At 55.9% G+C, this 15296-nt stretch overlaps 1 protein-coding gene, 1 long non-coding RNA gene and 1 other non-coding gene across 4 annotated transcripts in view; 2 read left to right on the top strand and 1 right to left on the bottom strand.

The window, feature by feature from the left end:
• Positions 1-14627, bottom strand: part of PAPLN (papilin, proteoglycan like sulfated glycoprotein) — a 36624-nt gene extending 21997 nt beyond the window's left edge. Inside the window, exons 1-10 of one of the 2 annotated variants that reach the window (XM_054449519.2) lie at positions 14541-14627; positions 12274-12333; positions 7331-7446; positions 6393-6453; positions 5936-6038; positions 2430-2560; positions 1519-1642; positions 976-1056; positions 706-878; positions 400-523 (exon numbers count right to left, since the gene is read on the bottom strand). In XM_054449519.2, the coding sequence (XP_054305494.2) occupies positions 400-523; positions 706-878; positions 976-1056; positions 1519-1642; positions 2430-2560; positions 5936-6038; positions 6393-6453; positions 7331-7446; positions 12274-12327 (967 nt within the window). In that variant the 5' untranslated portion in view covers positions 12328-12333; positions 14541-14627. The remainder of the gene's footprint in view (positions 1-399; positions 524-705; positions 879-975; positions 1057-1518; positions 1643-2429; positions 2561-5935; positions 6039-6392; positions 6454-7330; positions 7447-12273; positions 12334-14540) is intronic. The other variant, XM_054449518.2, reaches the window with a different exon arrangement.
• LOC129013370 (U6 spliceosomal RNA) lies at positions 5236-5342 on the top strand. The gene has a single exon (XR_008493856.1). It is a non-coding gene; the product is annotated as a U6 spliceosomal RNA (small nuclear RNA).
• Positions 6088-8071, top strand: LOC129013104 (uncharacterized). The gene is made up of 2 exons (XR_008493771.1): positions 6088-6566; positions 6846-8071. It is a non-coding gene; the product is annotated as an uncharacterized LOC129013104 (long non-coding RNA).
• Positions 14628-15296: the final 669 nt, after the last annotated feature.

Genomic DNA, 15296 nt, shown 5'->3' with positions numbered 1-15296 from the left:
AGATGACCCCCCAAGGCAGGTGCCACCACATCTCCAACTGGCAGATGAGGAAGCTGAGGCTCTGAGGGTTTTTGCTGTGAGTGAGAGAGCCCTACTCTGGCACCTGATCACTGACCCCAGGCCCATCCTCCGCTCCTGAGGGAGTCTGTCTCCTGTGAGATGCCGCTGACTCTGGGAAGCCCCCTCTGGTTCTATTTGCTTAGGCTGGGGTCCTTCATGGAGTCCCCCAGATCCCTGGGTTTTCCTCAAAGCGACCCCCATAACACAGAGATTTCTTGTCTACTTGTCTATCTTCCCAGTAGGGACTGCCTTGAGGAGAGGGCTGTGACTTGCCCACCTGTGGCCGTGGGATCTGGCACACAGGGCCCACACCCTCCCCTGGGCCATCCATGCCCGCACCTCCGCCACACTCCACGCTGCAGTCACTCCATGAGCCGTGGCTCCAGCTGAAGCCGGGGCCGGGGTGGCGCAGGGGCAGGTGGTACTCGTAGTGCACGCCGGGATTGGACTCCTGGCTGATGAGCTGCCACGGGAGAGTCCTTGTTGGGGTCTGCTGCTGGGGGGCACTCCCATACCCTCCGCAGCCCCACAGCTCCCTGCCAGCCTCAGGCCCAGAGCCACTCAACCCCTCATGTACAGAGCTTGGCAGCCTCTTGGGGACCATGAGCTGCCCACCTCGCCCTCTCTCCCCACACCCCCACTTACCTCGATGACCAGGGGCTCCGAGGTGGGGCCCCGGGCATGGAGCCGCTCAGGGGCCAGGTCCCCTTCAGCACCCCGCTCGTAATGCAGGATGGTGCTGGCTGCTGGCAGGGCCCGGGCCGCCTCGATGGTCCAGTGCCCATTGAGGTAGTATTCCCCACGAACATTCTTCACAGCTGCGCAGAGGAGACCGCCTCAGTCAGCTGGAGGGGGCAGTGCCGCACCTCCCCCTGCAGCCCCAGACCTGCCTAGGACCTAACCCTAGGCTCTCACCCAGGAAGTTCCTGCTGGCAGCAGCCTCCTCGATGAGGATGCTGGTGGCACCCACGGGAACTATGAGGATCTGGTTGTAGCCTGGTGGGGGCAGAGACGCAGGTGCTGGGGGTGCTGGGCTATCCCTCTCCCGGCACCACTCAAACAGCAGGAAGGAGCGGCCCCCGAGGATTCCAAGTGCCACACAGCACAGAATGGGGACAGGGAGGGTACACAACAGCCAGACAGGGCCGAGCTGCTGGGAAAGGCAACCCTGGCAGAAGAGGCCGCAGTACAAAAGCCAGGGTGGGGGAAGGCTCAGGGCACCCAGAGCACACTGGTAGTGGGAAGGGATGGGGAGGGCATCCAGGTGGTGGCAGCAAGAGATGGGACTGCACAAGTGGGCACGGGTCCTAACCAAAGGCCACAGGGGGCCTCTCAGACGTGACCTGATATGATCAGAGTCTTCCAGTGCCATGAGGGCCACTTGGCCTGGAGTCTAGGCCAGAGCAGGGGCAGGCAAGGAAGGGGCAGGCAACAGCCCCTTGTCGGAACCACCCCCACCTCGGCTGAGGTCATTAGCGTCAAAGGTGCCTGTGACAGGGTAGCAGGTTGTGCCGTCACCCCCACACCGCAGACACTTGTCCTCCTGCTTGGACGAGTCCAGCTCGTGATCACAGCCGACAACCTGTGGGCAGAGACGCAGGAGGCAGGGGAGAGGGCATCATGGCCACATCAGGCCTCGGGACCCATCGCATCCTAACCCCAGCACCCACACAGCCCAGGCAGGATAGGGTGGTCAGGAGTGATTCAGCCACGATCCAGGGGACTGGCCTGACAATCCACTTCTCTGTCTGCTCAGCTCCCATCTCCCCTTCTGGTAATAATGCCCTGTTTTCCTTGAGGGGCCACCTCTCTCCCGCAGAGTTTGAACGGAGCTCCCCAAATGTGGGTTTGGGGAGGTTGGAGTGGTTCAGGGTAAGTCCCAAACCAAGACGAATCAGAGACAACCCCTGGTGGCTAGAACTCCTGGGAATGAGGCCCCTTTTCCCCGGGAGGGGCCGGGCTGCCACAGCAGAAGTTCGGAGCAGCTGGCAGCCACCTCCACACCTCCTGGGAAGAATGGGCCGGATCCTGATGCTGGACCCATGGAGAGGAAAGCCGAGTGGCACCTCATTCATGCACCTGCGGCTGTCCCTGTTGTTTGTTTTTCTGAAGTCAGTTTTAGCCGGATTTCTATCACCCAGAGAGTTTCTCTTATTGTAGGGCTAGCGTTCTCCAAGGATGAAGGCGAGGGGCCATAGGGCATCTGTGATGCCTGCAAGGTACCCTAGGAGCTGGGCTTGGTGTCCTGGTAACTTGAAAAGACACCAAGCTCATGGCAGCTACCTGGGCCTGTGGGTGATGGACAGGGAAACACCTGCACTGAGCCCCCAGGCAGCCCGGAGGCAGGGAGGGGCTGGGGCACCACTCACCCGGCAGCTGCCATCCACACAGACGTCCCTCTTGCCAGGCTCGCAGGGCGTCCCATCAACCACAGCCTCCCTGTGCTTGTAGTAGAAGTTCTCCCCCTTGGGAATGCAGTTCAGTTCACACTTGTTTGGGGCTGGGGTGGGCAGGAAGGCAAGACTGAGATCCTGAGGTTGATGATGCCCCTCCCTAAGGCCCAAGGCCTACCCTAGCAACAGGAAGGCATGGGTCAGAAAGCCCTGCAGCAGGCCCCACGGAGCACAGATCCTTGCCCCATCCCCAGGAGAAGGGACCATCTCCATGAATCTGTTGCACCTCTAAGGATCAAGTCGAAGAAAAATCCCAGAATCAGGAAAAAGTGAAACACTTAAAGAAGTCTACCTCAGCATTATTTACCACAGCTGAGGTGGTTACAACAACAGGCTACTTTTTTTTTTTTTTTTTTTTTTTTTTTAAGGTGGAGTCTCGCTCTTGTTGCCCAGGCTGGAGTGCAGTGGCACGATCTCGGCTCACTACAACCTCCGCCTCCCTAGTTTAAGCGATTCTCCTGCCTCAGCCCCCCAGCAGCCGGGATACAGGCACGCGCCACCACACCCAGCTAAGTTTTGTACTTTTAGTAGAGATAGGGTTTCACCATGTTGGGCAGGCTGGTCTGGAAATCCTGACCTCAGGTAATCTGCCTGCCTCAGCCTCCCAAAGTGCTGGGATTACAGGTGTGAGCCACTGTGCATGGCCGTAACAGGCTACTCTTTAAATAAATTATCAATGGAATATTACACATGCTGACTATGCAGTTACAAATGATTGTGAAGACTATATGGTGTGGGAAGACGCTTAAAACACAGAATGCAAAATGGTGATTACTATGCAATAATTACAATGTAAGCATATATGGAGAGAATAATGTGAAAGGGGCTAAAATGAAATGCTAACAGTGATCTTGTGAAAGGGGCAGGATGAGGGTAACTTTTTTCTGGTTTTAATGTTTTTCAGATGGGATTTCACTCTGTCTCCCAGGCTGGAATGCAGAGGCATGATCAAAGCTCACATCAGCCTCTACCTCTGAGACTCAAGTGGTCCTCCAGCCTCAGTCCCTCGAACAGTTGGGACTATAGGCACATGCCACCATACCCAGCTAATTTTTTTATTTTTTGTAGAGACAGGGTCTCACTACGATACCCAGGCTGGTTTCAAACTCCTGGGCTCAAATGATCCTCCTGCCTCAGCCTTCCAAAGCACTAGGATTACAGGCAGGAGCCACTGTACCTGGCCTGGTTTTAATTTTTTTTTCTTTTGGAGACAAGTTCTCACTCTGTCATCCGGGCTGGAGTGCAGTGGTGTGATCTTGACTCACTGCAGCCTCAACTTCCTGGGCTCAAGTGATCCTCCCACCTCAGCTTCTCGAATAGCTGGGACTACATGGGTGTGCAACCATGCCTAGCTAATCTTTGTATGCCTGGCTAATCTTCATATTTTTGGTAGAGATGGGGTTTCACGACATTGCCCAGGCTTGTCTCAAATTCCTGGACTCAAGTGATCCTCCTGCCTCAGCCTCCCAAAGTGCTGGGATTACGGGCATGAGCCACTGCACTCAACCTTAATTTTTACATTTACCTAAATATGTACACATTTTAAAACAACCCGAAAGTACAAACAGGATTATAATCATCTCCACACCATGGAAGGTATCCCTCTACTATCTTTTTAGACTTTCCTCTGTGTTCCAATTTTTCTATCGTGAATATACTCAAATTATTTTTGACATGTGTCCACTTCAGGATCCAGGGGGTATACTGAAAGTGAGTCTCACTGGGCCACGCCCACAGCCACAATCTCAACACACACACACACACACACACACACACACACACACACGATATGAGACTCCCACTGGGCCACACCCACAGCCACGATCCCCACAACACACACACACACACACAGAGGATGAGACTCCCACTGGGCCATGCCCACAGCCACGATCCCCACAACACACACACACACACACACACACGATAAGAGACTCCCACTGCGCCACGCCCACTGCCATGATCCGCACAACACACATACATATACACACACACACACACACACAGAGGATATGAGACTCCCACTGGGCCACACCCACAGCCACAATCCCCACAACACACACACACACACATACACAGAGGATATGAGACTCCCACTGGGCCACACCCACAGCCACGATCCCAACACACACACACACACACACACACACAGAGGATATCAGTGCTCATTGATCTGGAATCCAGAGTGCCACAGGGTCTCCAGAGGTCATTTGCCACAAGCAGGGAAAACGAACACTCAGAAGACTTGTCTTGAAGAATCTTCTGATTCATCTAAAATGCTTAATGACATACATGTTTGTGCTTACCTGGGTTTTTTTTCCCTGAACTGTATTTCTCTAAAAAGTAATGACTTATACCCTCCTCAGAGGTACTCAGACCATCTCCTCTGGCCCCCAGATCCTTGATAAATGAAGTCTTGGTGTACCAAGCCCCTTCCAGCCTCTCCTGCAGGATGACCGGGGGGCACCATTCCTACTGCTCCTGGGGCTCCCCATCTCCGTCTCTGTGCCACAGGAGGAACGCTTCCCATAGCAGACTGAGTAAAAACAGGGCTCAAAATGGTATAGACACACGATAGCTTCGTTTGAAAATATACATACATAAGGGGAGAAAGGATGGAAAGACCTCAAAATGGCTGCCATGGTGTTGCCACGGGCATGTGCTGGGGGGAGCGGGGGTACTGGTGATTGATTCGTTATGGTTGATCGATGGGGTTATTTGACAAATGCTGGCTCTGGCAGCACATATACTAAAATTGGAACAATACAGAGATTAGCACAGCCCCTGCCCCCTGAGCTGGTATGGCATGGAAATGAAGCATTCCATATTTACTTTAAAAATTATTTGGGAGGCTGAGGTGGAAGGATTGATTGAGCTTGAGAGGTAGACGCTGCCCAGCTGACATGACACTGCTGCACTCAAGCCTGGGCAAGATTGGGAAGGAAGGAAGGAAGGAAAAAGAAAAGAAAAGAAAGAGGAAAAGAAAAAAAGGAAAGGAAAGGAAGAGAGAAAAAGAGCAAGCGAGAGAGAGAAAGAAAAGAGATAAAGAAAAAGAGAGACCTCTTGTTCTCCCTCGAGGGACCTCTGCAGACCCTCTCCTCCCCAAAGGTGGGTCCTGTGGTCTAGAAGATTTCCTGTACATGGCGAGCCACCGCGCCCACGCAAAAAAAAAAAAAAAAAAAAAAAAAAAAAAAAAAAAAAAAAATTGGCCAGGTGCAATGGCTCACGCCTGCAATCCCAGCACTCTGGGAGGTCGCTGCGGGCGGATCCCTTGAGCCCAGGAGTTCAAGACCAGCCTGGACAACACAGTGAGACTGTCTCTAATATATATATATGACAACGCCTCTATAATACGGCAATAAGAACTGTGGCATCAACGTAGGTATACAAGAGGCCCAGAGAGAGCGAGTCCCGGCCGCGCTCACCGCCGTAGTAGGGCAGCCACCGGTACCGCCGCCCCTGGAACTCCGCTCCATCGAACTCCGCGCACTGCTCGGCCCGGAAGTCCCGGGCGCCGTCGGGGCAGCTCTGCGGGGCGGAGGGGAAGTCGGGGTCCGCCCACCTCCCGCCCCGCCCGAGCCCAGGGAGCCCGGGAGTCTCCCTTGCCTGCCCCGTCTGAGCCACCGGAGATGGAGTCCGCCCCCCGGACCCCCGGACTCCTGTGCGCGCCCCTCCATGGTGCTCTAGGCTGTGGAGGACAAGGCCAGTCCCCGGGAGCAGGGTGAGGAAGGGGCCCCCACGCAGCCCTGCTGTGGATTGGCAGGAGGACCCCAGGCTGGGCCAACCGAGCAGCCCCCGGCCAGGGGCGGGCATCCCAGTGGGGACATCGGCCAGGAGGGGCTGGGGGAACTGGTGCCCTCGCCTGCGCCCCTTGGGCTTTACCTCCGTGCGACAAGAGCGGTGGCTCCGGGCGGGGCCCACGCAGCTGGAGCCTCCATCTCTCCTGCGGGACCAGAGTACTGGGAAGACCCGGACCGAGACCCAACGTCCCCGCCCCCGTTCTGGGGCTCCCTGCAGGCCCCAACTTCTGCGGGACTCTCCAGTGGGAGCAGCAAGGTGAGAGGGTGTCCCCCGACTCCACCCCGTAAATCCCCCAGGTGGGCGTGAGCGACCCATGTTGGTACTCCAGAGAAGCTGGACTCAGAGCCCTACCCACCCTGTAGTTTGGATTTAAGGTGGGACCACTCCACTGCCTCTTAGGCAGATTCCCAGAGAAGACCCGAGGTGCATGAGCTATAATACCCACCCGCCTGGCACAGCCATCCTGCGATCTAAGCAGGACATCAGTATAAGGCTCTTAGGATCATTCCTGGTCTCTCATTCCTCCTCACATAGGGTTCTCAGGAACAACCCCTATACAAACCGGGACAGAGGCACCTCACAACCCCTTATGTGCCCCGCCTTCTCCACTGACCCTGCCGGAGTGCAGCGCACACAGCAAGCACTTAATAAATCACTTGAAGTGGGGAACATCTGTACTCGGAAAAGAAACCACAGGAATTGGGAACTGCCGGTTGAAGATTATTTACCAATTCCAGCAAAATTGACTGCACCTGCCATAGGGCAGGCAGGTGCAGCATCAGGAGCTGGAGACCAGGGGCAACAGGCAGCACGCATGCTCCAGCTCAGAGTGGAAGGCCCTGGGAAATGGTTTGATTTCCTGCGCTGAACTGATGCTGCTTCCAGAATGAATCTGCTCCTTGGTGGGTTCTGCTGATGTGGCCAGTGCTAGCCTAGGCCACAACCACCCAGCCCAACACCCAGAAGCCAGCATCCCCTGCTCCTGCTTTAACAAGCTGGCCCATTTTCATCTCTCCTACCTCTGGGAGTAGCAGGGGCGCTCCCGGAAGCTGACACCCCCTCCACAGGTCCGGCTGCAGGGGCTCCACTGGCCCCAGGGTCCCCAGGTGTCACTCTGCCGCCTCACCTTGGGAGCCTGCAGAAGACAGGACCATGCATCAGCATTGCCCACTCAGAGCCTGAGCCCAGAGGCCCCTCCAAAGATGCTCTGCCTAAAACCCTCCCCCACCCATCAAGGAGTCTGGGATTCTCCCTTCCAGGGCCCGCCTTTAGAACTCAGCAACACTGCCGGGCACCCCAAAACATATTACTTTTCAGAATTAGCCTGCTTTCCTGATAAGGAGCTGAGAGCCAGGCCTGGAGGGCGGGAGCAGGAGCAGCTGCCAAGAGTTTGGAGTTTCAGGGGCCACTGGAGGGAGGGGCCCTACAGCCAGGGGCGGTTTGAGGGTCCAGGCATTTGTAGGTTAACTGTGATGTAGGGGAGGGGGCCCTAAAAGAAAATAAACGGAAGCAACATGGGGGGATCCTGCTAATCTGGCAGAGACTCCCAGGAGTAGTATCCCAATATTCATCCCCTCCTTCTCCCATTGTGAGAGAACCCTTGAAAACTTGACTCAGCTGGGTCCCTGGTTGCCCAAAATTTAAAAAAATACATTTCCTAGACTTCCTGCAGCTAACTGTGGCTACGTCACTTAGTTCTCATCAGTGAGATGTAAATACAAGTGTTGGGCAGCTGCCGCAAATAATCTCCTTAAGAGAGAGCCTGCATGAGCCTTTGTCCTTTTCTCCTTCCTCCTGTACTCTTTCAGGCTGTCTGGGAAGCAGAGGTGATGGCTGGAGTTGGAGCAGCCTTTTTGACTGTGAGGTAACTTGGAAATAGAGGCTTCAAACAGTGAAGCAAAGATAGAGAGACTCTAGAGCCTGGAGGATTTTGTGCAACAGAATAGCCCCAGACTTCTGACCCCTGGCTGTTTATATGAGAGAGGAATCATGTCTGTCTTATTGAAGAACTGTTATTTGGGGCTCCACGCAGGATTGTAATCCTAGCAGATACACCTTCCCACCAGAAAGATTGGACCCCTTGCAGCTGGCATCAGGAATCCACATGCCACACACACATTATCTCATTTCATCCTCACAACAACCCCACAGACCCCATTGCATGAATAAGAAAAGTGAGGCAGAGAGAGGAAACCACACAGTAGCCGGCCAGCCTCACTGCAGGCCTCTGCTCCCCTGCCGGGGCTGTGCCCCCACCCACCTGGGGGAATCAAATGAGACACTAGATGATTCCCTACAGGGTTGGCCAGGGATTAGATGTAACTTCACAATTTTGCCAGGAGGCATACGGTGTACATGCAAACATTTGCTGGAAGGGGACTTTCTTTTAGGGTATCACCACTTAAGACTCTCAAGGAAAAATACCATTCCCACTTTTCAGATAAAGAGCTCAATGGTCACATAGAAAAGCGGCCGGGCGTGGTGGCTCATTCCTGTAATCCCAGCACTTTGGGAGGCCAAGGCAGGCAGATCACCTGAGGTCAGGAGTTCGAGACAAGCCTGCCCAACATGGTGAAACCCCGTCTCTGCTAAAACTACAAAAAAATTAGCCAGGCGTGGTGGTGGGTGCCTGTAATCCCAGCTACTTGGGAGGCTGAGGCAGGAGAATTGCTTGAACCCGGGAGGCGGAGGTTGCAGTGAGCCGAGATTGCGCCACTGCACTCCAGCCTGGGCGACAGGGTGAGACTCCATCTCAAAAAAAGAAAAGAAAAGCAGGCTCTTCCTTTCATGGTGATCCCTGAGCAGCTTCACTGGATCTCAGGTGAGGAAGGACGTTTACTCATCTCTAACATCCCTGGTGCCAAACATCTAGTTATCCTTGTCTTATAACAAAACCCAGAACACTGAAGCAGAACAAACCATGCACAAAGCACGCTACGCCTGCCGAACCACACACAACCAAGAAGGAAGGGCTTGCCAGATGGAAGGTCTTAGCTTTCACTTTGTAAAATCATCTACTCCTTCAAGTCTAACTTGGACAAAAATCTCTAAGCTTTCAAAACCACTGAGCCAAAATATCAAAATGTTCTCTGAATGAAAGTTAAACCGAAATTTACTTGGATCAAGTTTCTATTTCACAAGGAAGACACTGAGTGTTGAGCGTGAAGGGTGACTTTCCAGAGACAGCCTGCAGCCCCAGCTGGGATTCTGGCACCCACCCCCACCACACACAGCCTCATCCCACATTTTAAGTATTCAGGAGAGGTCTTCAGAGGTGGCTGCTTTCTTAGCTGCTGGGTTGGGCCTGGTTGTCAATTATCCTCTGACTAAGGCCTGTTTGGATGTCTGTCTTGGCTCCTTGGCACAGCAGCCAGCAAAATCCACCCTTCCCTGGAGCTGGGCTGGGCTGGGTGTACTGGTGTGTGGCCAAGGGGTACCCCTGCCATGGAGCCACAGCCTGGCCATCAGGATAAGGCAGGGGCAGGACTAGCCTGAACAAGGGCCCCCTAAGGGACGTGCTGTTTCCAGAATGCCCTCTTGCCTCCTGTGCCCAGCACCTGTAAGGCAGGTGTCCACTAGCCAGGAGCCCTAGTCCGTCTCATCCTAGAGCCGTGCTCTGTCCACACACTCCACACTGTCTCTCCAAGGAAGGAAAGCACCTTCAGCCACAGGCAGCATGAGCACACTCTTGCTCTGTAATTACCCACACCATGAACTGCCCGACGTGGTGTGAAGCCAGAATGAGCTGATCCAGCCAGCCTCACCTGGGGCCTGCCCTCACCTGTCTCATGCTGCGCTAGGTGTCCCGCCCATGCCTCCTTCAACCCCACCTGGAGCCACTCAGGGGTCCCCTTTCTTGCTGCACTGTTTCCAGGGGAATCAACTGCCCAATGTGCATGTGTCTTACAGACAGAGACAGAACACATGCACAACCACGTGCAGGTGGGAGCAGAGGCTGAGGCCCAGGAACACGCAGGCTGCCGCCTTTATTCATTTACTCATTCTGTTCAGGCTGACCGCTGGCAGCATAAGTGATCCAGAGAAGGTGCTCCGACTGGGTGGCTCCTGCCCCAGCAACGGAGGGAGGCAGTGGAGCTGTGAGCCGGGCCACACCCCCTGCAGACTCACAGAGAAGAATTCTCAGCCCAGGCTGTGCCCAGCCCCATCTGAGACTCACACTGGGAGGCGGCGGCAGCTGGATGAGGCTACTCAGCGTAGCCTTAAGGGAGAAAAGGTTTAAGAGAACCAAAGGCGCTTTGGAAACCTTGATTTGTTTCATCTGCATGACAGCCTCTGTGGTGGGCATTATTACTCCCAAATTAGAGCAGTCTAAGGCTTGATTATTTGCCTAGGGTCATGCAGCTGTCCAGGTGGCTCTGGGATTTAATCCTGCGGCCTGGATGCTATCCTGGTGCCCCCTCCACCTGGGCTTTGGCCTTCATGCAGCTGGGCCACCAGCACGTGCTGAAGGACCTGAGAGTGGCATTTAGGAAGCAAGATTCATGGGGTGGCAGAGGGGACCGTGGGTAGCTGGCAGGTGGTCGAGAGGACATGAAAAAGGCTGGCTCTGGCCCACCCACCACTCCAGCTGTGGCCCATGTTGGGTTCACAGGGCTCTTGAAGTGCCATCTATGGGATCCACTTCTAGTGGGAGAAGTGCCCACTGCCATCCATCCTGCCTGCCCCACACACCCCTGCAGAGGAGTCCTGCTCAGCCTCCGCCCACAGATGCCAGACGTGGCATTTCCCCTCTGACCTCCCCATGGCAGAAAACAGTTTGGGTCCTTTCGCAGGGATCCTTCCTCTCTCACTTCCTGCCGGCCTCACAGAGGGGTGAGCAGGGCCGTGGGTCACCCTGGGAGATTTCTCCTGGGGCAGGACAGGGCCCAGCTGCCCTTGTGGCTTCTATTCTGCCAGGCACTGAGCCAGGGCAACACCCAGCTCTGCAGACCCTCTCCTCCCCAAAGGTGGGGCCTGTGGTCTAGAAGATTCCTTGTACATCCTCAAGACCCAGGGACCTTCTCCAGAGAGCCCTGGCCTTTGGGCCCTGTTAATGAAACAGCAGCTCTGACCACCAGTCAGCTTCCTGTGTCCACTGTCTTAATTCGCAGTCCAATACAGTAGCCACTAGCCGCATGTGGCTGTTTAAATTAATTATGGCCAGGCGCGGTGGCACACATCTGGAGTCCCAGCTACCTGGGAGGCTGAGACAGAAGAATCACTTGAGCCCAGGAGGTGGAGGTTACAGTGAGCCGAAATCATGCCAGTACACTCCGGCCTGCCGAAATCATGCCAGTACACTCCGGCCTGGGTGACAGAGTGAGACTCTGTCTCAAAAATAAATAAATATTTTAAAATTTTAAAAACAAATTTAAATTAATTAAAGTCAAGTAAAATTAAAACTCACCTCACCCGCATTTCAAGTGCTCAATGGACCTAGGGGCTACCTATTGGATAGCAGAGAAACAGGACATTTCTGCCATCTCAGAAGGTTCCATAGCACCCTGCCCTAGGTGCTACCCCAAGGGGAAAGGAAACGACTGGCATCCCAAACCTCTAGGCCCAAACACCCCAGCTTAGGGAACCCGTGTTTGGCTCCAGGCAGAAGACAGGTGTCCGGTGGGATGGGCCACCCAGCCCTGCACCTTCTTGGCTGCACCCGCCAGGATTGGCGGGGACTTCATGGAATGCTCCCACCACCTTCTGAAGGAGGGAAGCCCTGGGAAGGTGCCATTCCTACACACTGCGCCCTGCAGCCGGGCGGGCAGTTCTGGGTACCCTGGCCAGCTGGCTTCAAGGGCCCAGCCCTTTCTGAGGGAGCTCAGCGGCAGGGGCTCCCCTCCTCCCAGCCCAGCTTCCCTGACATCGCCCCTTTCCTGGGGACTTTGCCTGCGGGCCCGCGCGTCCTCGCCCCCGCCTCCCCTGCAGGGTCCTCCCGGGGGCGGGGCAGGACCGCACTCACCAAGGACCCGGGCGCTGGAGCCAGCAGTAGCGGCACGAGCAGGAGCAGCCGCATCTCAGCCTGCGGGAGACGCAGCGGGTTAGAGCAGCCCGGGGCTCCCGCAGCTGTCCTGGGCACGGGCGCGAGTGTGTGGGCGCGTCTCTCCCTATGGCCCACAGGTGACCAGGAGACCCGCAACGGGACCGCCGGGCGCGCCTCGGTGCACCGCAGAGAACACAGTGTGAGGGCGCCCCGCCGGGAGGCTCAACATGTGAGCAAGAAATGAACGGCCCATCCGCAACTGGCAGAAGTTCAAGAACAACTTGTTTCAGGGTTCCAGAGGGAAAAAAAAGAGAGGGCAATTAAAAATACTTCTATGTGGTTGAAAAACAAGGAGTTCAGAATCCGAGTAATTAGACTCACTATTTTAATTCAGCAGGATTCCTTTTAAAAAAGCTATTACATCAGATGTTTAAAAACTCCTAATATAGGCTTTAAAAAAATCAAGTCTCTGAAGACACTTTGAAAACCCAAATGTTCTAAAAATGTTAATTGTATCCCATTTAAAACCCAAGCCAGCATTTCTCTGCACAGGGAAGCTCCATAAGCAGCCTCCATAACCAACGTGTGTATGCAGTGCAGTGTGCGCCGTGCAGTTTGTGTGGTGTAGCGTGTGTACAGTGCAGTGTGTGGTGCAGCGTGTGCGCCCTGAAGGTGCAGTGCAGTGTGCAGTACAGTGTAGTGTGCTCAGGGCAGTGTGCAGTGCAGTGTGTGTGGAGTGTCTGTGGTTTGATGTGTGCATGCATGCAAAGTGCATGTGCAGTGTGTGGGGCGGGTCTATGTGCAGTCTGGTGTGTACTATTTGGTGCAAGTGTCCAGTCTGTATACACGCTGTGCAGTGTGTATGTGTACATACATGTCGCTGTATCGCAGAATGACATAAACAATGTGCGCCCTTCAGTACAAAACATTAAACAAGTACTAGCGTGTAGGTTTGAACTTTAAAATCTGTAATTCTACCAAGGTTCTAATTTTTTTAAGATATAAAATGACTTCTGCTTACAAGGATAAAAGCATACAGAAGCCAAGCTCAGCAGCAATGTAACCTGGCACATTGAACAATGTACACACTCGTTAATTTGGCACAGTGAGTCATTGAGTCATTATTTTCGTGGTCAAGTTCGAGATTCCTGGGGTTGGAGGGTGAGGGAAGGGGGTGGCTGCCAGGGCCCTGCCTCTGCTCTGTTGGGGGCAGCTCCCAGGGCAGGAGCCCCCTGCTAGGGCTAGGCTAGGCCTGCTAGGGCGGGCGAGGCTGAGGAAAAGACGGGGGAAAGAAGAATTTTACTTGTAATTACTCAGAACACCACCGCCTCCGCTGCAATTGCACTGAACTCCAAGCCCATATCTGCCATTCCAAAGTCTGAAAAGTTCAGTCTTTTCGGTTAATTTGGTGGCAAACAACCCCTTCGACTCCAAGGCCAGTCCGGGGTCTGGTCACGGGGCTACTCCGAGGGCCGTGGAACCTCGACCTCTCCTGCCGCCCGAGGGCAGGGACCGGGTGGCCCCGGGCACGCAGGGTGGGCGCCGTCAACGTGATGTTCCCGGGGAACGCGTCTGCCTTGAGCTAGGGCCGAAGGCAGCAGCCCTAGGCGCAGAGGGCGGGAAGGCGGGTGGCCGCCGACCGAGCCTCCCCCTGCACGGTCCCCAGCCGACTCTGGGACCGCCGCAGTCCGCAGACGCCCGTCCCCGTGGCCCCCGCCCACGGCCCCCCTCTGCATCGGTCCAACCCTGACCAGGCACCCCGCGTCCCCACCCCAGGAACGCGCCGCGCACCTCCGAGGCGGAGAGGCGCGGTTCCCACGGGAGGCCCGGGGTGGCCGCGCAGGTGCCGGCAGCCGCAGGGGCTCCCGGACGCTCCAGGCCCGCGGCCCAGTGGCACCTCCCGGGAGGGGCGCACGGTCTCCAGGGCCTCGCCTGTACCACGCGCCGGGAGCGGCATCCGCCTGAAGGAAGGTCCCAGCGGGCGGAGGGTGCGCGCTGGGGCCGCCAGGCACCAGCTCCCCGGCTCCCTGCATTTCTTTTCCTCCCGGCCGGGGGCGCGCGGTGCCGAGCGATGACCCTGCGCCCACCTCGGGAGAGCGAGCCGGGGCGGGGTCTTCTCTGCGGCCCCCACTTTCTCCGACACCCCAGTCGCCGTAAGCCAGGCGAGCAAATTCCTGCAGAAGCCGCGGGGTGCGGCGTCCCCGCCCCTGGGCGCCTGCGGGCTTCCAGTCCCTCCGCCTCCCTACCTGTCTTCGCGGGCGCCGGAAGGCTGCAGCCAGGGCCGCTCCGTCGGTGCGCGCCCAGGCCCAAGCCCGGGAGGTCGACCGGGCCGCAAGGAACGCCCGCAGGGGTGGGACTTTCTCCGCCGCTGCCTGGCCTCACCCTCCACCCCGCCCTGTCTCACTTACCCACCTCCAATCCCCGTGGGAGGACAGAGCCCTTCGTAGAGGCCCTCATGGTGACCGGTGTTGCCCGGGTCCTCCACCCGCTTGGGTCTGTGCCAAGGCTTGGCTCATCCTCCACTCTGGTCACCCCGTCTGTCCTCCCTTGGGTCAGCGCCAGTCACCTCTCCAATCCCATTTCCCCTTGCCCAAGCCTTCTAGCTTTGCCCTATCCGCTCCTCTTCATGCCTATCCTACACACAACACACCTGTGTCCAGCCACCTCCTTCTCCTCCACCCCTGGATCCTATTCTTCAGCCACAACTGAGTTTCTCCGCACACGCTGCTGTTACCCATCTCCCAGCATCTTTTCTCACTCAGAATGCGCTCTCCCAATCCCCTCTACCTCTCAAACCCCTAGTCAGCCCTCAAAACCCTGGTCAAATGTCACTTTCCTTCCTTTCTTCTTTCTTTCCCTCCCTCCCTTCCTCTTTTCTTTCTACTTTCCTCCCTCCCCCCACCCTTTTTTTTAGAGGGAGTTTCACTCTTGTTGCCCAAGGTAGAGAGCAATGGCTAGATCCTGACTCACTGCAACCTCCGCCTCCTGGGTTCAAGCAATTC

This window comes from Pongo pygmaeus, chromosome 15 (assembly GCF_028885625.2).
Source record: "Pongo pygmaeus isolate AG05252 chromosome 15, NHGRI_mPonPyg2-v2.0_pri, whole genome shotgun sequence".
NCBI lineage: Eukaryota > Metazoa > Chordata > Mammalia > Primates > Hominidae > Pongo > Pongo pygmaeus.
This window is presented reverse-complemented; position numbering and strand designations above follow the sequence as displayed.